At 53.6% G+C, this 22,821-nt stretch overlaps 1 protein-coding gene across 1 annotated transcript in view; it reads left to right on the top strand.

The window, feature by feature from the left end:
- SNTG2 (syntrophin gamma 2) overlaps positions 1–22,821 on the top strand; it is a 138,313-nt gene that overhangs the window by 34,606 nt on the left and 80,886 nt on the right. The window contains exons 6-7 of the mRNA XM_043604659.1: positions 3,889–3,976; positions 10,779–10,870. Of these exons, the coding sequence (XP_043460594.1) occupies positions 3,889–3,976; positions 10,779–10,870 (180 nt within the window). The remainder of the gene's footprint in view (positions 1–3,888; positions 3,977–10,778; positions 10,871–22,821) is intronic.

Here is a 22,821-nt window from a genome sequence, read left to right as displayed (position 1 = left end):
CACGAGGCTGATCGGCCACTTGTGTCCCTCCGGCCACGCGGTGCCGCCTGCGCCACGGGACCGATGGTCAGCGGTGGCCGTGATGCCAGAGGGTGAGGGTCAAGGGGTGCAGTGACGGGTCCGGGAATCGGAGCTGCGCGAAGAGGGTGTGAGGCGTCACATGGGGGCCACCCGGAGCGGCAGGTACCCATGTGTGTGGAGGACACATGTGGTGCAGACACCCCGGGAGCTCGGCAAGGTCAGGCATAGGACCCTGTGAGTGCGGCCGGCCAGGCGACGGGACCTCAGGGAGCAGAGGAGGCCCGGGGAGGGCCAGGCTGGGCTGGAGCCTGTGAGCATGCGCGCGCGCCCCAGCCCCGCGCGCGCCCCAGCCCCGCGCGCGCCCCAGCCCCGCGCGCGCCCCAGCCCCGCGCGCGCCCCAGCCCCGCGCGCGCCCCAGCCCCGCGCGCGCCCCAGCCCCGCGCGCGCCCCAGCCCCGCGCGCGCCCCAGCCCCGCGCGCGCCCCAGCCCCGCGCGCGCCCCAGCCCCGCGCGCACAGGGACTGGTTTTCTCTGCGCTACGGGCCTCGTGCATGGAGGCGAGTGTGCGAGACGCGGCGGATAATTCGCGCTGATGCCTCAGCTCACCTGCCCTGCGCCACTTTCCAGCCTCTGGTGTGGGCGGAGGGAGGGTTTGTGCCCACGTTCCCATGCGGTGCCTCTGGCCCCTGGGTGCCCTTAGCAGGTGGGCCCGTGGAGGTGATGGGGGTTCAGTCAGGTCATGGGCGGGTCCCGGGGTGGGATCAGTGTCCCTACCAGGAGAGACGCTTGAGCTCACGCCGCTCACCGTTCACACCGTCCGTGGCTGGGGAGGAGCCTCACGGGTGTCCAGCCCCGCTGGCCCCTGACCTTAGGCTCTGGCCTCTGACCCCGGCAGATAAACTTCTGTTGTGGAAGCTCCCCACCAACGCGCTAAGACCCCGGGGGTTTGAATGGCTTGAGTGGCTTTTGTTAAACGCTCGGGAAAATTCGGGGTGCCTGGGGGGACCAGTCGGTTGAGCATCCGAATCTTAACTTAGGCTCAGGTCATGATCTCATGGTTTGTGGGTCGGAACCCCGAGTCAGGCTCTGTACAGGCACCACGGAGCCTGGAGCCTGTTTGGGATATTCTTTCTCTCTCTCTCTGCCCCTCTCCTGCTCACATGTTCTCGCCCTCAAAAAATAAAAAGTTAAAAAATTAAAAAGCTTGGGAAAATTCACGCAGAAGTTGAATCTTTCCTTAAAAGGAAAGGTCCCTGACGTGGCTGCAGGAAGCTGAGGGCACAGGTGGGAATCAGAAGCTGGAGTCTGCAGCCCCCAGCTGCCCTGTGGGGGTGGGACCGATGTGCCTCAGGGTCAGTGACGCAGGAGGAGAGGAGACTCTGGTTAGATGCACAAGGCAGTTGTGTGTCGCTCAGGGTGGCAAGGAGCCGTCCGACCTCAAGGCTGCAGTCAGGTGTCTGCCCCTGCACCTGTCAGTCTTCCGGTGATGTCTTGAGGGGAGAGATGGTCTTGGAGCCCTTTGGTGAGTGTGGAGGCATTAATGACGAGTGTCCCAGACAGTTTTTTTATTGTTGGGCGAGCGCAAGCAGGGGAGGGGCAGAGAGGGGGGAACAGAGAACTTGAAGCAGGCTTGGGGCTGACAGGCTGACAGCAGTGAGCCGGATGTGGGGCTCGAACTCACGAACCGCGAGATCACGATCTGAACCGAAGTTAACCGACTGAGGCCCCTAGACGCCCCTGTTCGCAGACATTTCTGAACACGCACACAAACCTTGCACCAAATTGGGGAAGACGCACAATGAAGCGGAGCCTTCGTGGCCCCCACGTGGGCGTCCAGAGCATCGCGGTGGGCAGAGGGGGGGAGGGGGCCCCGTGTGCCAGTAAAAGTGTCGAATTCCTTCAGGCCGCTTGCCGCACGCCTCACTGTCCCGCAGACAAAATCAACCTGTCCCAAGTGGTGTCTCTTGAGGGGCCTCGTGAACCACACACAAGGGCAGACTCACGAAAAGGTGCAGCGGGTTCTTTGGGGTTAATCAGCCTCCGCTAAACAGGTAGGAGACGTTAACGCTTCGACGCGTGTCATGTCCAGAAAGCCTCGTGCGTGGTATTCCATCTGTGACTGCTGCAGGTGTTTACGTAGGTGGGGTGTGCGCGTCTCCTTCAAGAAGAGTCTGGAGAGGCCGCTGAAGGTGGCCACCTGCGTGCACAGATCTGGGGCTGTTCCGTCCAGGGGACGCTCGCTCTTTGAAGTTTAAAGCCACACGAGCTCAGGACGTCTCGGGGGCCTCGGTGCTCTTCCTCGGATGCGGTGGAGTGTCTGCGACCCCACCTGCGTCCGTGGAGGAGCCGCTGCTTAGGGCCGGGTGGCCGGTGGTGGTCTCTCGGGTCAGACGGAGAGAACGTAGTGGCGAGGTTACCACGGACGCATCAGGGCCTGCTGAGGCCTGTCCGCGAGCAGAGGCCGGTGCTAGGTGCTCCCAGGCCCCCCTCCTGGTCTGGGGGCTCTGACCCCTACCATGAGCTCCCAAGCGGTTTGGTCCTACGCTGTGTTTGGAGGCGGGTTTGGACCTCGTCCCTGGCAGTGGACATGTCCCGTGTGCACCTGTCCGGAGAGCAGGTCCGACGAGGCGGCTATGGAAGGGATGGCTTGGTGTCCACCCACCTTGACCAAGTGTGAGCAGAGGCAAAGCCACAGGACCACGTGGTTTAATCCTTAGAGGGTCAGTGTGGCCCGCGTGAGGCGGGAGGCCATCAATGCATGGCCACGGGGAATGAGGGAGGACATGGAAGGTGTGGGAGGGACGCTGCAGAGGTGAGTCTGCAGCCTGGAGTATTTAGGGGGAATTCAGGGCCTGGGTGTGAGGTCAAGGTTGAGGTGACGCAGGCCACCGGCAGGCGTGGTCCCAGGTCCACTGGGGTGGAGGTGCTGGTGCCCGGTGGTCGTTGTCACGGCGGACAAGGGCTTTTGTGTGGCTCTCAGGGCTGTGCAGGGGACGACAGCAGGTGTCTGAGGGCTCTGGACTTGGGGGTGACAGAGCCGAGTGCGAGCCCGTAGGGTCCCCACGCCGGCCAGACGGCTGACCACCGGCCCGACGGCTGACCACCGGCCCTGATTGGGCCCGACCTGGAGTGCCCCAGCCGTGTGCCCGCGTGATCCCAGGCTCTGGAGCAGCCACGTCACGTCTGCCTCAACACCAGTGAGTGCTCTGAGCACGGGAAGCTGACCGGACGTGGGTGGAAGCAGAGCCCCGTGGTGGGGATGCGTTGGCACAGGGAGAGGTGCCCGCTCCTCCCTCCAGAATTGTGCTTCAGACCTGGAGCGGGGCTGGTGGTCAGCCGTGTCTCAGCTGCGTGGCGGTGTGCATTTTGCCGGCGTCTGATGCTTGAGTCTTTCTGCCAATACATTGAGTCCTCACCTGACTCGACCTTCGGGGAGACGGCCCGTGTGGTGGGCGGGGAGCCCGGTCTGGTTGAATGCAGGCTTGCCCCTGCTGGTGTGCACGAGTGTCCGTGTAGACAGCTCGCCCCTGCTGGTGTGCACGAGCGTCCGTGTAGACGGCTCGCCCCTGATGGTGTGCACGAGTGTCCGTGTAGACGGAATGCAGGAAGCATGCATGAGCATCTGTGTAGACGGCTCGCCCCTGATGGTGTGCAAAAGCACCCGTGTAGACAGCTTGTCCCTGCTGGTGTGCACAGCCTCCATGTAGACCCGAGCTCAGACCTCCAGGGGCCCACAGGCCCTCAGTGTCTCAGGAAATCACCAGCGTGGAATTCTCGGGAAGCAGGCCAGGTGCATAGGACTCTTGTTTTAATTCTGTGTTTGATCCTCTCCTGGTGGTAAAGTAGTTATTTTTTGTCGTGTTGACAGGTGCATCTTTTGAGAAACGCTGGTGACGAGGTGGCCATCACTGTTGACTATCTCAGGGAGGCGCCGGCATTTCTGAAGCTCCCATTAGGTAAGGGCGGCAGACCGTCGGGGCACTGTCCTCCCGCGCCTCGCCGTGTCTGCACAGGACACGGCACTGACAGGCATACGCCAGGTCCCCAGCGCGGGTTCGGAGGCAGCAGGGGCACTGATAGACACCCTGCGTTTCCACGTCCGCAGCCTCTTAGTGGAGGCGTCCGACTACCGCGTGCGGATCAGTTGACTTCTGCGGGTGGGCTCGCTGATCACGCTTCCTGCATGTGCACCGGCACGTGTACGGGAACTAAGGTTGTACCTGAAGTACCTGTGTAGACTTGGGAGATCCCCCGAGAGAGAGAAGACAGTAGTAAGTGCATACTGTGAAGTGCCTGCCCCGTGTTCGTCTCCCGTACACGGCTGTGACCCAGTTTGGAAGCGATGGGTCGCCCGTCCATACAGACGTTTTCGTCAGAGTAGTCACCATGCCCCTTACGGACTCTGCCGCCACCACATTTTTACAACAGGTGCAGAATGGTTCAGTGGGGGTGGAGGTGCGGTCCTCTCAGCCAGAGGGGGCGTTAGGTACCATCGTGCCCGCAGGGGCTGTGACTCTGCTGGTGGCCCCTCGAGGTCCAGCTCTGGCAGGGCAGGCGTCCCGAGGACGGGGGTGGGTCCCACCCTCCGTGTCGTCCTGTGGAGGACCAGCGCCCGCCCTGGGCTGGCCACGTTCTCCGCGTTTTCTCTCCCTCTTCTCCCCCCAACCGCAGAAGCCTGTGGTTGGGGGGCCGGCGCAGTCCTCTGGGCGCGTCCGTGGTGGAAATCCGTCTTGCAGGAGGGCCCACGTTTGACAGAAAGTCATTGGACTCAGTCGACTTCTTACTTTCTCTCCCTGAGAACCTGAGCAAGTCAGTTTCAGAATCCATTTTCCTGTCAGACCGCACTGGGGTAACCAGGCCACTATTCGCCTTTCTCGGGAAAGTTGATATTCCTCCGTCGGTAAGATCCCTCGGGGTCTACGTTCTTAGGAGCCCAGCTCCTCGCAGTTCGCAGAGGGCTCCAGGGTCAAGAGGAGAGGCTGCGGGGCTGTGGACGCAAGGGAGCGCGCCCCGAGCAGCAGGAAGTGGGAATGGTGACCATCAGACCAGTCTTTGGAAAAATAAGCACCACGCACAGCACTGCGTCGTGTCCCGTGGGGTCTGGGCAGACGTGCACGTGCACCTGTGAGGGGAGCGGCTCGGGGCAGCCCGTGTGCAGGTCCCAGGAGCCAGCGGGGCGCTACTCCCGGGACAGACTGTCCGTTGCGGGGAAGGAGGGGGACGCCGGTCGCAGGGGGCGCTGTCCGTGGGGGAGGCAGGCGCCTCTGGCCCGAAGAGGGGACGCCACTACCTCCTGCCTGCGGCCAGCTGCTCTGGGTCTTTGGGCTCAGGGGGCACATCCGTGGGCACCTCCAGCAGTTTGGAGGAGAAGACAGGGGGGCTGGTCCACTCGGTCACAGTAACAAAGCACAGTGGCGGCCGGGACAGCAGATGCTTCTTGCTCTGGCTTCTGGAGGCGGGACGTCTTGGGAGGACCTGGTTCATAGACGCCTCTCCTCTCTGTGTCCTCGCGTGTGGCAGGAGCCAGGGAGACCCTGGGGCCTTTTGGAAGGTCACCCATCACCTGCCTCAGGTGCCCCAACAACCTCCTGTCAGGGGCTCGGTTGAATTCCAAATTCAGCAGAGGAATTTGGAGGACACAAACGTTCAGTTCATAACAGACGTGAGGTTCGGGTGAGATAAGGGATTTAGGGTGGCAGGTGGAAATGGAGAGGCTGGGGTGGCCTGTGGACTTCGTGTCCCCCCACAGCAGGGGGGCTGGAGAAGGGTCCGTCGTGTTTCTTCTGAATCGCACACAGAGTGAGCGGCTCTTGTGCAAAGAGCTTAGTCGCTTCTGGCCACTCTGGGCTTCCGTTTCAGATTGTGAGCACATGGTACCAGGGTTTCACGGGGGTTCTTTCCAGCAGAACGTAAAGCTAGCAAGTGTTGGACGTGCACTTGGGTGTCACATATGTGGCATCGTGTTCGTGGAAGGTGGTCGATTGACAGCACTGTGCCACCAGGCGGGCCGTGTGTCCACCCTGTCGGTCGGCCTGCATATCTGTCCTGTAGGCATATTCCCGTGCAGATAGAGAGCTGATCCTGTAACGTTGCAGCAGGAGGAATGGGGTGGCGGGCAGGATCTGGCGCGTAGACACCGAGGACGTTCGTGTTAGGGCTCCGTCTGCCTTCTTCCAGGTGAGGTGACCTCCTGGCAGAGGGGGCGGCCAGGGTCTCCAGACTGCTTTCGATAACGCTACGGAAGCAGCAGAATCCAGGCAACCCCAGCAGCATCTTGAAACCGGTGGGGGGGGGGGGGGGAGTGCCCAGAGGAGTCAACAGGGAGCCTGTCCCCAGAGCCACCACAGGCCTGGGGTGGCCACGTCCACCTGGCCGAGGCACCGACGGGGAGCTCTGACCATCAGCCGGGGTGCTGGAGACGTTTTGTTGAGAGATGCGACAGAGCTGCGCGTAGCCAGCAGCCTCATCACTTGCCCGGCTTTGCTGCCGATGTCCTGGCACAGCCTGGCTGAGTCCCGCTGGCCCTCGTGGTGGGCTCAGCACGCACGTCAGCACCCTCGTAAGGGTGCTCACGGCCCAGTGTGGGGGGCCAGCCAACGGTCGCCTGGCAACAAGCCCCATGCGATCTGCCTGCCAGCCTTCCCACGTGGCAAGGATGTTGAACCCTCTCTTGAGTCAGTAAACGTCTGTTCTTTATTTGGTTTTGTATAATCTTCAAAAGTTAAAACCTTACTATTCCAAAACACCATAATCCCTCCGTAAATTCAGGCAGGTTCCTCTGGTGAGGCCGCAGCAGGACGGCAACTCGCTCTTGCCTGCGCCACCCTCACCCCTGCACCGGGTCATCGATGGAAGCCCGCCGTGCACTACAGCAGCGACTGGCGGTGGTGCAAGGACACCAGGCCCGTGAGGACAGCGCCCGCTTTCGACACCTGACCGCCACACTGGAGAGAAGATGAACGGCCGGTGACAGGAGTCAGCAGTCTCTCTCTCTCTCTTTTTTTTTTTCTTGCATAAATTCAGACTCTTCGTGTTTTTTTAAGATAGAAGTCACATAACACAACTTCCACTGTTTATCTTTTTATTTTTTTAACGTTTTATTTTCAAGAGAATGCAAGCAGGAGAGGGGCAGAGAGAGAGGGACAGAGGATCTGGAGAGGGTTCTGTGCTGTAGCCCTGAGCCCGATGTGGGGCTTGAACTCAGGAACCAAGAGATCATGACCTGAGCTGAAGTCAGATGCTCAATGGACTGAGCCCCCCACGTGCCCCCAAGATCCACCATTTCAAGTGCTCGTTCACTTGAGCGGTTTGTAGTGTTTTCCGCGTGCCGTGCAGCCCTCGGTGTCCAGTCCCAGAGCCGTCCCGTCACCCCAGAGAGACCACAGCCCCTGGCCCGGCCCCACGGGCCCCCCTCCTGTGTCTGGGCTCTCCTGCTCCACACTCCCTGTGAAGGTGAATCCGCACACGGTGTGGCCTCTGCGTCTGCGTCCCTCACTTGAGCTCTTGTTTTCCAGGCTGGCAGAGGCTGTAGCAGGTGTCAGCCCCCCTGTTCTGTTGTGTTCTATGAGGTCCCACATTGTGATCCCTGCTTCATCAGCGGACAGGGGGCGGGGGGAGCGGCGGGTGGTTTGTTTCCCGCCTTGGAGCCGCTGTGAGTAATACGGACATGAGCCTTCATACGTGGGTTTTGTGTGGACATGTGTTCCTTCTCTGGGGTGTTAGCTGCATGGGATTGCTGTGTCCTTCGGTCTCTCTGTGCATGACCCCGGGGGACCTTCTCGGCAGCCACCCCCTCATTAAACCCCACCCACCCTGCATGAGGGAGGCCAGTGTAATTTCCTAGGTGAGAGCTCGTTTTGTAGGCTAGAAGTTTCTATAAATATTTCTTGTAAGCTTTTTGTTGTATATTTTATTTTTTTAAATTTTCTTTATATTTATTTTTGAGAGAGACAGAGCACGAGCAGGGGGAGGGGCAGAGAGGGAGGGAGACACAGAATCCCAAGCAGGCTCCAGGCTCCCGGCTCCGAGCTGTCGGCACAGAGCCTGATGCGGGGCTTGAGCCCACGAATGGTGAGATCGTGACCTGAGCCGAGGTCAGATGCCCCACCGACTGAGCCCCCAAGTGCTCCTGTTGTATATTTTCTAATGTTGAATTGTGACACCAAGTTTATTTTTATCATTAGCAATTATTGACAACAACTGATCGTCCTGTAAATAATGGGCTTTACTGGTGGTAACCAAAATTGTATCACAACAGTTCGGATTTCCCTTCTGGGATGCTGTAGACGAAAACATACCCGTGTATCCGAAGTCAGTAGGATGACTGGCAGGGTGACCTACTCACGTTCCCGTTCGCTCCGCATCCTTTATTTCGCCCTCTGGGACCAGCAGTCGCCTGTCCTCTGGCCGCAGCACTGTCCTGGGGCGCGGGGAGCTCAGAGGTGCAGGGAGCAAGGGCGGCGTTGTGTCACCGTGGCCTAGCGGAGCACCCAGGCGGAGACGGCCCCAGGGCAGCGGGTTCGCAGGGGCTGGTCCAGGGAAGGAGGGGTGCGCTGGAGCGCCGTCTTCGGAGCCCAGAACAGCGCGCATTTCCCGAGTCCTTGGGGCTGCGCACGGCGCGTGCAGGAACGTGGTGTTCAGTGGGGAATCCAGGTCCTCGTCGGTTCTGTAGAGACGGGGGAAGGGTGCGGGGGGTGGGGGCGTGGTGGCTGGTGGCCCAGGAGTCCCGCAGCGGCAGGCAGGGGTGGCAATAGTCGGCTGCAGAGCCCCGCGAGCCCGTCCACAGTGAGAGGGCTGGTGACTTCGGAATGACTGCGTACGTGACGTCACCTGACCTTCAGTTTAATCTTAGGAAGTCGACCGAGCACCAGGCGTCTCCACTGTTTGGGGCTTCCGGCTCCTTTCCTGCAGCGGGTGGGGGAGGGGGCACGCCACATCACGCGGTGATGGCTGGCGGCCGGTGTCTGTGGCAGATCGGCCGCGCCGTCCTCAGCACCCAGACGGTCACACGCCAGGACCCTGGATCGGCTCAGGGGTCCGTCCGTAGGGGGCTCCTCAGGGTAAAGCCTAGATGCCTGGTTCTCGTGGCCGGTGGACTTACGTGGGCAGGTGTCCTTCTCCGTGTGGCTCCACCACAAGAATTAACAGACTGAACCTGTGAGTCACACGGGAGCTGCTCATGCTCCTATTGTGGCCAAAAATATTTGGGATCCGGTTGTCGGCGAATCTAGCTTTCTCTGCGAAGCTATTCTCAGACATCGGAAACAGCAGGAAAGCTTTCTCCTTCCCCTTGAAAGTTCACCGTTGGCGTGAATTTTGTGGAGCTGATCACAAGCTCTGGTCGTGTGGCCCCGGAGGCCTGGAGGTGGGGCGTGTTCCCCTTTACCGGAACCAGGTGCTCCGGGTGTGAGCCCTCGGTCCCGAGAGGACTGCGGTCAGTGGGTGACGGACAGAACCCCTCCAGTTTCTTCCTCTGCAAAATGACGCTTGTAGTAAACACGCCCAGCAGAGGCACGTGTTTTGAAGCAGCGAGGGAAACCACATTTACGAGGCACTTGGTTCAGTTCCCGAGAAATCATAAGGATGTTGATGACGGGGTGACCAACACAGGCTCATCTCTGTCCCTGCGTGGCCACCTCATGCGACTGACCCGCACGGCGGGGGCCCTGATGCCGGTGGCTGGTGGGTTTGGGCCCTGCGTGGTGAGGAGGCTAGGGGACAGCGATTTATTGTTGGGAGCCTCAGATGTTTCTCTTTTCCAGGAAAGTCAGAAATCTGTTTGTTTTTTTTTTTTAATTTTTCTTTAATGTTTATTTTTGAGAGAGAGACAGAGCGTGACCAGGGGAGGAGCAGAGAGAGAGAAACACAGAATCCAAAGCAGGCTCCAGGCTCCGAGCCGTCAGCACAGAGCCCGACGCGGGGCCCGAACTCACAAACCGCGAGATCGTGACCTGAGCTGAAGTCGGACGCTTAACCGACTGAGCCACCCAGGCGCCCTTATGAATTCTGAGATTTAATGTGATGTCTCGGTTTTTCTCAAGCAAAACCGATCTGTAGGTCAGCTTCAACTTTACCCTGCAGTTTGGTGTCTCTCCCTAATGTGATTTACTGCCCAACAATCGGCTGCTGGGGGTGCCCAGGGCACCTCCTTTCAGAAGGACAGGGGTGGAGGTCACTCAGCCCCGTCTCTGCTTTCGGAAGAGGAAACTGTAGCTCGGAATGGCTCCTGGCCCCAGACCTCTGCTTCCTACCCAGACACGGGCTTTTTGTTTTCAGACCCACTGTCCACAAACTTATCTGATTTATCTCTGTGTTGTCCACTAATGCAGTTGGCAATGCCAAGGAAATCAGAGAATGTCAAACAAATAAGCAGCTTGGAAATTTAGAACAGAAAGTCAGGAATAGCGTGTAGAAGGTTCTGATGTGATCCTGGTGGTAGAAAGTGCAGGTGTGGGACGTCCCCAGGGACCAGGGATGACGGTCTCCCGGTGCCGTGTGGGTGCGGATTCTGGACCCCGGTGGCACCTTTTCCCGTGAGGTGGGCCATCTTCCCTCCTTCTGCCTTCTGCCCCATTTCTGGTTGAGGCCAGACGGGTGTGAGGTGGCCCCAGGACAGCAGGGGACGGAGGGCGGACGTGGTGGCTCCGCGTGATGGCCGGCGTCCTGGGGGACTTCCCGGTGCCTCGGGAGAAGGGAGGCGCTCTACCTGGGGACCGCTGCCCTTGCCACGTCTGAGTGACCGTCTCTGCTTGCCTGCAGGGTCCCCGGGGCCAGCCGGCGACCACAGCAGCGGGGCCTCGTCCCCTCTGTTTGACAGTGGACTGCATCTGAACAGCAACCCCAGCAGCACAGTAAGCACGGCTTCTCGTACTTTAACCGAGCGGGATGTATGTCCCCACACGCGCCCCAGAATTAAAACACCACTCGAGGTGGCAGGTTCAGCTAGGAGGACGTGGGGCACGATGGAGGACCCGTTGGTTGGCGTCTGGTCCCACAAGGGATGGCTCGGCACCACGATGTAGGACCTGGTGGCCGTGGTGGCCGTGGCCCCCACGGCCCAGCGAGCGGGCAGGTGCAGTTGGCTCCGAGGTGGGATTCAGCCCTGCTCCCACCACCTCTGCCGGGCTCCCGTGTGCCGTGTGCCAGCGGGACGTTTTCCTCCCCCCCAGATGCCTGCCCCCCCGAAAACCCCAGCTGAGCCAGAGCGGGGGGCCCCTGGCCCCCGAAACCCCTCCCGCAGAGACCCAGACCCTGTGCAGCGGGCCTGCCTCGGCCCCCTTCCAGCGTGTGGGCTCCTCTCCACCGGCGTTAGCGGATGGGGATCGGAATCCCGTAAGCAGTCTGAAAACCTGTTACTGGAAATCAGACCCTCTCTCGCTCGTAAAAGGACCAGCTGCGGGACGTGCAGGGACAGCCTGAGGGAAAAGTCCAGATTCAGACAGTAACGTTCTTGAAATACCGTTTTTCATTTTCACGTTAAAAAAATGTTTATTTATTTTGAGAGAGAGAGAGAGTGGGTGAGGGGCAGAGAGAGAGGGAGAGAGAGGATCCCAAGCAGGCTCCACACTGTCAGCACAGAGCCCGACGCGGGGCTGGAACCCACGAACCGTGAGATCATGACCTGGCCGAAGTCAGGCGCTTAACCGACTGAGCGACCCAAGCGCCCCTCGTCCGTGCTTTCCTGTGTGGATTTAGCATCTGGTTCAGGAGAACCTTCCTTACCCCATGCTCGTAAATATATCTGCTTGTGTTTCCTTCTCAGTGTTCGTTTGCTCTCTGTGTTAGGTCTCCCAGGCATGTGACACTTATTTCTGTAAAACATGTGAAAAGTCGGGATCAGATTTATTGTCCTGGGCAAGCACGTGTCGTGACCGGTTCCTCGGGGATTGTGTGCCACCTGGGCCCTCGACCGCGTGTCCTGCCGTGGTTTACGTGTGCTCTCCAACGGTGTCAAGGCCGGAATCACACTTACCGCTGTGGACCTACGGCAACACGTTTGCCACCGCGGGCCCAGGTCTCCTCACCTCCTGGTTCACTTTATTTTTTCCGTCTTCTCTTTCCCTTTGTTTCTTCGTGAGAATTTTAAAAGCCTCCGATCAGATTCTGCAGAAGTCTTGGGGTGTTTATTGAAAGTGTGTGAAAGTGTGTGACTACAGGGGAAGTCATTTTTCCTGCTGGTGAAAGGGTCTCAGATCTCCAATACTTTCCAATAGGGTTAATTTTTTCTTTTTTGATCGACTCAGCCGAGGATCCTTCATTTTACTGCTCTTAGCAAAGAACGACTTTGGCTCCCGGATCCGCACGCTGCTGGTTCCTACTCATTTTTGTTACCTTGTCCCTTTGATTTCGTTTGCATTTTTGTGCTTCCTTCTTTCTTTTTTTTTTTTTTTTTTTTAATTTTTTTTTTCCAACATTTATTTATTTTTTTTGGGACAGAGAGAGACAGAGCATGAACGGGGGAGGGGCAGAGAGAGAGGGAGACACAGAATCGGAAACAGGCTCCAGGCTCCGAGCCATCAGCCCAGAGCCCGACGCGGGGCTCGAACTCCCGGACCGCGAGATCGTGACCTGGCTGAAGTCGGACGCTTAACCGACTGCGCCACCCAGGCGCCCCATGTGCTTCCTTCTTTCTTACCACCGAGCCTGACAGGCTGCGCCCCCGTTGGAGTGTGTGGTGATGACCGATGTGTGCTCGAGTTTGGTTTTGATCGCGGACTTTGAATTTTTATTGGTCCCCCCCTTCACTGTGCCCCTTTTCTTCTTGATATTTAAATTATTCGGATTAAATTTTTCACGTGTCTTCCTTCTAAAATTCTCCTCTGCGTGTCTCAAATGTGTGTACTCCATTTACATTTATTTGAAGGTGGCCCTTGAAATTTTGGCAAATGTATACTTTGCCTACACGATAGAAAGACAGCGTGTTTAGGTCCTGCTGGAAGGTGCTAGGACCTTGTGACCCCTGAGCCCGAGTTGTTTCCTGATTTACCACCTGCTGTGGCTTTGTGTTTAGAAGCCGCTTTTAACTGCACGGAAAGTCACAACTTTTGGGGCTCCTGCATTCCGAAATGTTACAGCCTCTTGTTCTCCCCACGACTTCTGCATCCGGCCTCCTTGCAGGATGGATCTCCTCTCTGCTCAAGGACTCTCACTAGAACTTAAGGCCTGTTGGTACCAAAATCTATTTCAGGTTATTTTAAAACGGGTTATTTTGTCTACACTTGAATGTACTTCCAGCGTCTCTGGTCTCCACTGCGGACACGGGGAAGTTTTCTCTCCACGTGGCTGCGGGTCCGGCTGTGTTCCTGGGCAGCCTCCGGTGTGGTCACTGATACAGCCCTCTCCATGGTCTTTGACACCAGCCTTCATCTACACACACGGCACCTCCCCGCCCCTCCGGCCCCCACCCCGAGCTCAGATTGCGTTTGTGCCCCAGCGTCACCTCCTGTCCCTTACAGGCCTTACTTCTTGTCCCTTCTTGCCTTCCCTTGGGCTTCTCATCGGACTGTCTTCTAGGAGATCTCTTAAGATTTTTATTTCGTTATTTGTCTCGGCTTTATACAGTATCCTAGTTGAATCGTGTGCTGAGTGTTGTTTTTTTTTGAGAAAACGTCATCCAGGATCATGTTAATGCGATTCTTCTTGAATGAGAGGGTGTGCACAGAGCAGGACGCATCCCCAGAAGTCCCCTCAGGATAGGTGACCCAGTCTGCCGGAGATGTGGTGCGCACTGGAGAACGGAACAGACGGGGGGGTGGGAGGCCCCACCCGAGGTCCCCCGGCACCTCCTCCCACGGCCTCGGGCCTCCGTGCTCTCAGGCTCGGCGTGGGGCCGGCGACCAGCCCACTCCTGTGAACGCGTACCCTCAGCCGTCATCGTTACCCTCATCACGAAGGGGAGAAAGAGAAAGGCAGAGCGTAGGAATGCTCTGTAATCATTTGGTTAGGTCACCTTCAAGAACAATGCATTTCAGAGAATCTGAATCCCAGAGAGTCAAAAAAGAGTTTTAATACATTATTTTTTAAAAGATATTCAGACTCAAAATCCTGTAAGAAATTTTAAAGGCCACCTGCTTGGTATTCCAGATGGAAACAATAATAATCGCGTCAATAATCCAGCGGCCAGCTGGTTCCACGCCCTTAGCGGCTGGGCTCTCTCTCCTGAAGCCTGTTTGGCACTGAGATCGTTCTCTGCGCTCGACAGGGGACTGTGTCCAGTACAGCCTCTCGATGGTGCTGGAACTGACAGGACCTGTGGATCGGGGGGTAAAGTAGACCCTGCCCTGCACTTTGCTTTATCGACAGAAGCGGGTCGGAAACATCCTCAGACTCGCGGGATGTGGACCGTTTCCGGTGGCGACGCTCTCGGAATGGTTGGATGGCTTCCGTCCTCCGGGACCGAACCCGACCCGACCGAGCAGGAAGTGGACTTTGCTCAGAGCAGCCTTGTAACGGGGAGGGGGGACCCGCGGGCTGGTCCCCGGCTCTCATGGCTCGTGCCTCCGACCCGGTGCGTCCGCGCCTCTCCTTGTGGAGGCGGGGAGGCTGCACGTCCTCCGGTCCACACTGCCGGAGGGACGCCCGTGCTACCTTGGCTAGGTCGCAGCCTTTCTGTGTGTTTATTCCGAACTGAATTGGTAACTACTCCTTCCCGACGTGACCTCTCTTCCCCCGTGAGACGGGGTCGGCTCCCGGCTTTTCCTTCTAGCTCCCACACGCTCTCATCCAGAAGTGGGGGCTGCCCCACATAGTTTAGAACTGACTTCATCTTTTCGCTGCTTCTCTGCCAGAAGTCCTTACCGAATATTTATAACAGCAGAGAAGGTCTCATTCACACTGACAGCATCTATTAGGCTGAAAATTGCAGAATTCATTCCTCCTTCTGTCCCCCTGGACCTCCCACTCGTCTGCAGACCCGCTGGCCCCTCCTTACCCGGTTAGTGTTGATGCTTGTCCTCGGAGCGGGCTGCTCTAAGAGGGTTTCGTGTCCAAAAAGGTCTCCTTTGTCCCGAGCGAGAGCCAGCGTGCTCCCTGGGTGTTCTTGGGCTCTCGGGTGAGTATAGACCAACGTTGTTTGTCTTGAGGTGGTAACACCACCGATGTCACTGTCTGCTGTCGTAGGTTAGTCGGAGCTCAGGTAGGACTGGACCGTGAGCATGCTGAGGTCCCTCTCCTGTTACAATACTTCATAAATTAGTAAAACACCAGTAAAATTAAAGGCCAAAAGAGAAATAAAGCAAATTGCAAAAGATAATTAAAAATGCACCAAGAAAAAAGGAAAAGAAGACAATGAAGGAGCCAAAGTAAGAAGGTAAATATGAACACAAATAGAGTAGTAATAAAATACGTTTCATTAGACTGAATTTACAGTTCAGGAGCCATCGATTATTTCAGTCTCTAAGAGGACTGGAATCAGGGGTGCCTGGGGGCTCAGTCGGTTAAGCATCTGACTCTTGGCTTTAGCTCCGGTCATGATCGCGCGGTTCGTGGGTTCGAGCCCCACACTGGGCTCTCTGCTGTCAGCACAGAGCTGGAGCCGCTTTGGATCCTCTGTCCCTCTCTCTCACCCCTTCCCTACTCGTGCTGTCTCTCTCTCAAAAATAAATAACACATTTATTTTAAAAATCTTTTAAATAAAATGCCCACACTATCCAAAGCAATGTACAGATTCAATGCAGTCCCTATCAAAATTCAATAGCAGTTTTCACAGAAGTAGAACAAACGATCCTAAAATTTGTATGAGGCCAAGAAAGACTAAGAGACACCAGATAAATCTTGAAAAAGAACAAAGCTGGAGGCATGATGTTCCCTGACTTAAGTTTTTTTTACAAAGCTGTGATCATCAAAACAGTATCGTCCTCGTATAAAAACAGACACATAGACCGATGGGACAGAAGAGAAAACCCAGCAATAAATCCACAATTATATGGTCAATTACTTTATTACAGAAGAGCCAAGAATATACAGCAGGGAAAGGACAGTCTCTTCAGGAAATGGTGTTGGGAAAGCTGGACAGCAACGTGCAGAAGGATGAAATGAAAGTGAACCGATTTCTTACACAAAAGAATTAAGTCAAAGTAGATGAAAGACTGAACATAAGACCCTTAACCGTAAACCTCCTGGAAGAAATCATAGCGTTTAAGTGCCTTGATTCTGGTCTTGGTGCTGATTTTTAAAAATTGACCCCAAACGCAAAGGCAACAAAAGCAAAAATAAACAAGCGGGCTGTATCACACAGAAAGCTTCTGCACAGCAAATGAAGGCATCAAAAATGGAGAAGATACTTGACTCGTAAGGGGCTATTATTCAAACTTTATAAGGAACACCTACAGCTCAAGAGAAGAAACCTTACACTTCAATGAAGATTTAGGTGGAGAGGACGCGGGGTGCCTGGCGGGCTCAGTCGGTTAAGCGTCAACTCTTGATCGCGTCAGGTGACAGTCTCACGGTTCGTGAGTTTGAGCTCCACATCGGGCTCTGCACTGACAGTGTGGAGCCTGCTGGGGATTCTCTCACTCTCAAAATAAGTAAGTAAACTTAAAAAAATTGGGTAGACGAACTGAATAGATATTTTTCTGCAGAAGACATACAGGTGACTAGCACACACGAGAAGATGGTCGGCGTCAGACATCCTCAAGAAAATGCAAATCAGTGGGGCGCCTGGGTGGCTCAGTGAGCCGAGCGTCCGACTTCGGCTCAGGTCATGATCTTGCGGTTCGTGGGTTCGGGCCCCGTGTCTGGCTCTGTGCTGACAGCTCAGAGCCTGGAGCCTGCTTCGGATTCTGTGTCTCCCTCTGTCTGTACCCTCCCTGGCTCATTCTCTCTTTCTTTCTCTCTCTCTCTCTCTCTCTCTCTCTCTCTCTCTCTCTCTCAAAAATAAATAATAAAGATTTTTAAAAATTAAAAAAAAGAAAATCAAATCAAGACCATGATGTCACCTCACAGCTGTCCGAATGGCTAAAGTCAACGACACAAGAAACAGCAGGTGTTGGCGAGGACGCGGAGAAAAGGGAACCCTCAAGCACTGTCGGTGGGAATGCTGACTGGTGCAGCCACGCTGGAGGGCAGCGTGGAGGTTCCTCAAAACGTGAGAAATAGAAGTGCCGGATGACCAGCAATCCCACTTCGGGGAATGCTTCCAAAGGACACGAAACCACGGTCTCGAAGAGACACCTGCATTCCCTCGTTCATTGCTCGTTATTGACAGCAGCCAAGATAGGAATCAACCTGAGTGTCGTTGATGGGTGCACGGCTCACGAAAACACGGAAGCCCTACATCTGTGTCTGCAGTGGCATATTACACGGCCTTGGGAAGAAGGAAGTCCTGCCACTTGTGACAACACGGATGGACCTTGGTGGCATCGTGCTAAGTGAGAGGAAGCACAGAAAGAAAGACAGTTACTGTATGATTTCGCTTACATGCGGAACCTGAAAAATAAAAACGAGTGAAGGAAACCCTCGCAGACACAGTGCATAGATTGGTGGTTGTCAGAGGTAGGCTGGGGGGCACTGGGTGAGGTGGCTGAAGAGAAGAGTGGAGGCACCGGACACTGCCAGGTCCACCCGTCACGTGGAGCCAGCGAGGAACCCTGGCGACGACCTCAGCCAGTCTTGCTGTCACATCCCCTCCCTCGTCCCTCTGGCCACGTTGGGTGGGGGACTGTGACTGTCGCGCTGCGTCCCCGAGGCAAGTCCTGCTGGGGATGGTCAGCGGTAGGTGTTCGTGCACGTGGACCGCTGTCGTGGGTGCCTCAGCTTTGTGGCCCCCCGACCGTACCATGCTTGTGCTTGTGGAAGCCACACGCACCGCAGAGCGCGGGACGCTGGTTATGGCGGGGAGAGTGGCTGACGGTAGCCACGGGGTGAAAGGGACGACCCAGGTGGCTGCAGGGCGTCAGTCGTGTGATGTGTGAGTCGATAAACAGTTTCACACAAACAACAAGTCTGTTATAAACCACAGTGGGGCTCAGGGCTCGGGGCCCGTGTCCCCAGGATGTGGCCCTGAAGCCACGACTGGTAAGCTGTGTATTCAGGCTCACACACACCAGTCCCAGTGAGGGCTCAGTGAGTCTGATCTGGGGGCTCCGCAGAGGGCGTTGGAAATGGGGTTTTACCAAAGGCTGTGGTGTGGTGGCAGATTCCACGGAGGCGATCCTGACCAGTCCGGCTGAGCGCCTTGCGGGGGTGTTTCTGGAGTGCTGTCTGGCGGTAAGGGCAGTGCCTCCGTGGACCGTCACGCCGTCCACACAGCAGTCCCAAGCCCGGGACTGACGGCAAGCCGTGTTCATAGTGCACATAGTAAGTGCTTAAGAAAAACCCATTTCGATCTAACGTCTCAAGAATAGGGAGATAGTTATGTATATGCTGATGCATTCATGTGAGGAGAGTTTTCAGTGTTTTAAAATGAATCTTACCAAGAGCTTTTAATGGCTGGAAGATACTTACGCAATGTTAATTTTCAGAAGTGTGAGTGCCGTAGGAACACAGTCATTTACAAGGACACAGAGACGCGAATGAGCTCTGCCGTGTGCAACAGTGATTACCTGCGGAGGTGAGAATGTTCAGGACTGCGGTTTCCTTGTGCGCATAGACCTGTCTGCTGGGAATTGTGATAACAGCGGTGAAAGCCCCAATTTACACAGCCGTTTCCCTGTGTTTCTCTGTCAGTGAGGTTTTTGCCGGCTTTCTCCTCGATTTTGATGGCTTCCTGTCTTACATGGAGGTCTTTCATCCATTGTGAGTTTATTTTTGTGGATGGTGTAAGAAAGCGGTCCAGGTTCGTTCTTCTGCATGTCGCTGTCCAGTTTTCCCAGCACCACTTGCTGAAGAGACTGTCTTTATTCCATGGGATATTCTGTCCTGCTTTGTCAAAGATTAGTTGGCCGTATGTTTGTGGGTCCATTTCTGGGTTCTCTATTCTGTTCCATTGATCTGAGTGTCTCTTCTTGTGCCAGTACCGTACTGTCTTGATGATGACAGCTCTGTAGTAGAGCTTGAGGTCTGGGATTGTGATGCCTCCTGCTTTGGTTTTCTTTTTCAAGACCGCTTTGGCTATTCGGGGTCTTTTCTGGTTCCATACAAATTTTAGGATCATTTGTTCTAGCTCTGTGAAGAATGCTGGTGTTATTTTGATAGGGATTGAATTGAATATGTAGATTGCTTTGGGTAGTATCGACATTGTAACAATATTTGTTCTTAGAACCCATGAGCATGGAGTGTTTTTCCATTTCTTTATGTCTTCTTCAATTTCTTTCTTAAGTTTTCTATAGTTTTCAGCATGCAGATCTTTTACCTCTTTGGTTAGGTTTATTCCTAGGTATTTTACAGTTTTGGGTGCAATTGTAAATGGGATCAATTCCTCGATATCTGTCTGTTGCTTCATTGTTGGTGTATAGGAATACAACCAATTTCTGTACATTGATTTTATATCTTGCAGCCTTGCTGAATTCATGGATCAGCTCTAGCAGTTTTTTGGTGGAATCTTTTGGGTTTTCCATGTGGAGTATATGTCATCTGCGAAGAGTGAAAGGGTGACTTCTTCTTTGCCAGTTTGGATGCCTTTTACTTCTTTGTGTTGTCTGATTGCTGAGGCTAGGACTTCCATCACTATGTTGAACAACAGTAGGGAGAATGGACATCCTGTTGTGTTCCTGATATGAGGGGGAAAACTCTTGGTTTTTCCCCATTGAGGATGATATGAGCTGTGGGCATTTCGTATATGGCTTTTATGATGTTAATGTATGCTCTTTCTATCCCTACTTTTTTAACAGTTTTATTAGGAAAGGATGCTGTGTTTTGTCGAATGCTTTTTCTGCATCTATTGACAGGGTCATGTGGTTCTTATACTTTCTTCTAATGTAGTGTATCATGTTGATTGACTTGCAAATATTGAACCAGCGCTGCAGCCCAGGAATGAATCCCACTTGGCCATGGTGAATAATTCTTTAGATGTACTGTTGAATTTGATTTGTTAGTATCTTGTTGAAAATTTTTGCATCCATGTTTATCTGGGATATTGACCTGCAGTTCTCCTTTTTAGGTGGGGTCTTTGTCTGGTTTTGGAATCAAAGTAATGCTGGCCTCATACAATGAGTTTGGAAGCTTTCCTTCCATTTCTGTTTTTGGAATACCTTGAGAACAATAGGTATTAACTCTTGTTTAGATGTTTGGTAGAATTCCCCTAGGAAGCCCTCTAGCCCACGACTCTTGTTTGCTGGGAGATTTGTGATAAGCAGTTCAATTTCTTTGCTGGCTATGCATCTGTTCAGATTTTCTGTTTCTTCCTATTTGAGTTTTGGTAGTGTGTGGGTGTCCAGGAATTTGTCCATTTCATCTGGATCGTCCAGTTTGTTGGCATATAGTTTTTTCAAAGCATTGTCTTCTAATTGTATTTGTTATCTCTTTCATTTGTGATTTTACCTGTTTGCTTTTAGAGAAGTCTGGCTTGGGGTTTATCAATTTTGTTTATTCTTTCAAAAAAACCAGCACTCAGTTTCGTTGATCTGTTCTATTTTTTTAAATTCTATATCATTTATTTCTGCTCTAATCTTTATTATTTCCCTTCTTCTGACTTTTGGCTTTATTTGCTGCTCCTTTAGGTGTAAGGTTAGGTTGTGTGTTTGGGACCATTCTTGTTTCTTGAGATGGGCCTGGATTGCAATGTATTTTCCTCTTAGGACTGCCTTTGCTGCATCCCAAAGGGACTGACTGTCATGTTTTCGTTTTGATTTGCTTCCATGTATTTTTAAATTTCTTCTTCAATTTCATGGCTAACCCATTCATTCTTCAGTAGGATGTTCTTTAACCTCCATGTATTTGGGGGCTCTCCACGTTTTTTCTAGTGGTTAATTTCAAGTTTCATAGTGTTGTGGTCTGAAAATATTCATGGTATGATCTCGATCTTTTTGTACTTGTTGTGGGCTGTTTTGTGACCCAGTGTGTGATCTATTGTGGAGAATGCTCCATGTGCACTGGAGAAGAATGTGTATTCTGCTGCTTCAAGATGAAATGTTCTGAATATATGTTAGGTCCATCTGGTCCAATGTCTTATTCAGAGCCGTGGTTTCCTTATTGATTTTCTGCCTAGATGATCTGTCCATTGTTGTACGTGGGGTATTAAAGTCTCCTACAATTACAGTATTATCTAAAAGTTTGCTTATGTTTGTGATTAACTTAATTTCTATTTGGGTGCCTCCACATTTGGATGGACCCCTTGATTATGATATGATGCCCTTCTTCATCTCTTGTTACAGTCTTTGTTTTACATCTAGTGTGTCTGATAGAAGTATGGCTACTCCGGCTTTCTTTTGACTTCCAGGAGCATGATAGATGGTTCTCCATCCCCTCACTTTCAATCTGTGGGTCTAGAGTGAGTCTCTTGTAGACAGTGTATAGATGGATCTTGGTTTTTTTTTTTTTTATCCTTTCTGATACCCTGTGTCTTTTGATTGGAGCATTTAGTCCATTTATATTCAGAGTGATCCTTAATCTGGGGAAAGAAACAGGCATCCAAGTCCAAGAGGCACAGAGAACTCTGTTTAAAATCAATAAAAACAGGTCAACACCATGACATATCATAGTAAAACTGACAGAATTCAAAGATAAGGGACAGTTCTGAAATCAGCAAGGGACAAACATGCCTTAACCTATAAGGGTAGACACATAAGGGTAGGGGCAGACCTGTCCACTGAACCTTGGCAGGCCGGAAGGGATTGGCAGAAAATAGTCAATGTGCTGAACAGGAAAAATATGCAGCCAAGAATCCTTTGTTCAGCAAGGCCGTCATTCAGAGTAGAAGGAAAGATAAAGCCTTTCCCAAACAAAACTGAAGGAGTTTGTGACCACTAATCCGGCCCTGCAGGAGGTCCTAAGGGGACTCTGTGAGTGGAACGTGGCAAAGACCACAAAGGACCAGAGTCATCACCACAGACATGAAATCTCTAGGTCACCCCACTGGCTTCTGAACGGGCCTGATTTACAACTGCCTGTGAAGAGTCTAAGAACAGTCATGTCCTATTTTGTCTCCATTATTCACGTTTCTTAAGAGATTTTTTTTTTTTTTTAGTTTTTTTTTTTTCAACGTTTTTTATTTATTTTTGGGACAGAGAGAGACAGAGCATGAACGGGGGAGGGGCAGAGAGAGAGGGAGACACAGAATCGGAAACAGGCTCCAGGCTCTGAGCCATCAGCCCAGAGCCTGACGCGGGGCTCGAACTCCCGGACCGCGAGATCGTGACCTGGCTGAAGTCGGACGCTTAACTGACTGCGCCACCCAGGCGCCCCAAGAGATTTTTAATCTTATTGTGATAATAGTGATTTCGATTTGAAAAATATGACAATAATCTGTTGTCACAAAAGTTCATTTGCTTTTAATAATTGTATTGCCGTAACATCAAAAAATTTATGCACCATAAGTACTGTAGATAGCCTGCACAAAATATTTGAAAATAATAGACTAAACATTTCCACTCAAAATACATCAAATTCAAATAGAAAATTATTTACATTTCTCATATGAAACGCTGAGACCATGCTGTTCATTCCTGAGACGTATGTCTAAATCTAGCTGCGGACAAAGACGTTAGAAGACTTTCCCGTCAATGATAGTTAATATTGGATGTCTAGTTAGCCTGTAAGACTCGCTCCTTGTAGATAACACGGAGAACTCCTGTTTCGTCAGGATGCACCCTGCGGAAGCTGCAGAACCAGCTTGTGTGGGGCTATGTGTATTTGCTGAGACAGTTTCCTGAGGCTCGCGTGCGGCTGGTTCTGGAGAGGCCTCGGTGGCCTCGTCTACTTGGCCGCC

Source organism: Prionailurus bengalensis, chromosome A3, assembly GCF_016509475.1.
Source record: "Prionailurus bengalensis isolate Pbe53 chromosome A3, Fcat_Pben_1.1_paternal_pri, whole genome shotgun sequence".
Lineage (NCBI taxonomy): Eukaryota > Metazoa > Chordata > Mammalia > Carnivora > Felidae > Prionailurus > Prionailurus bengalensis.
The sequence above is the reverse complement of the archived record's forward strand: the minus strand, read 5'-3'. Positions and strand labels throughout refer to the sequence as shown.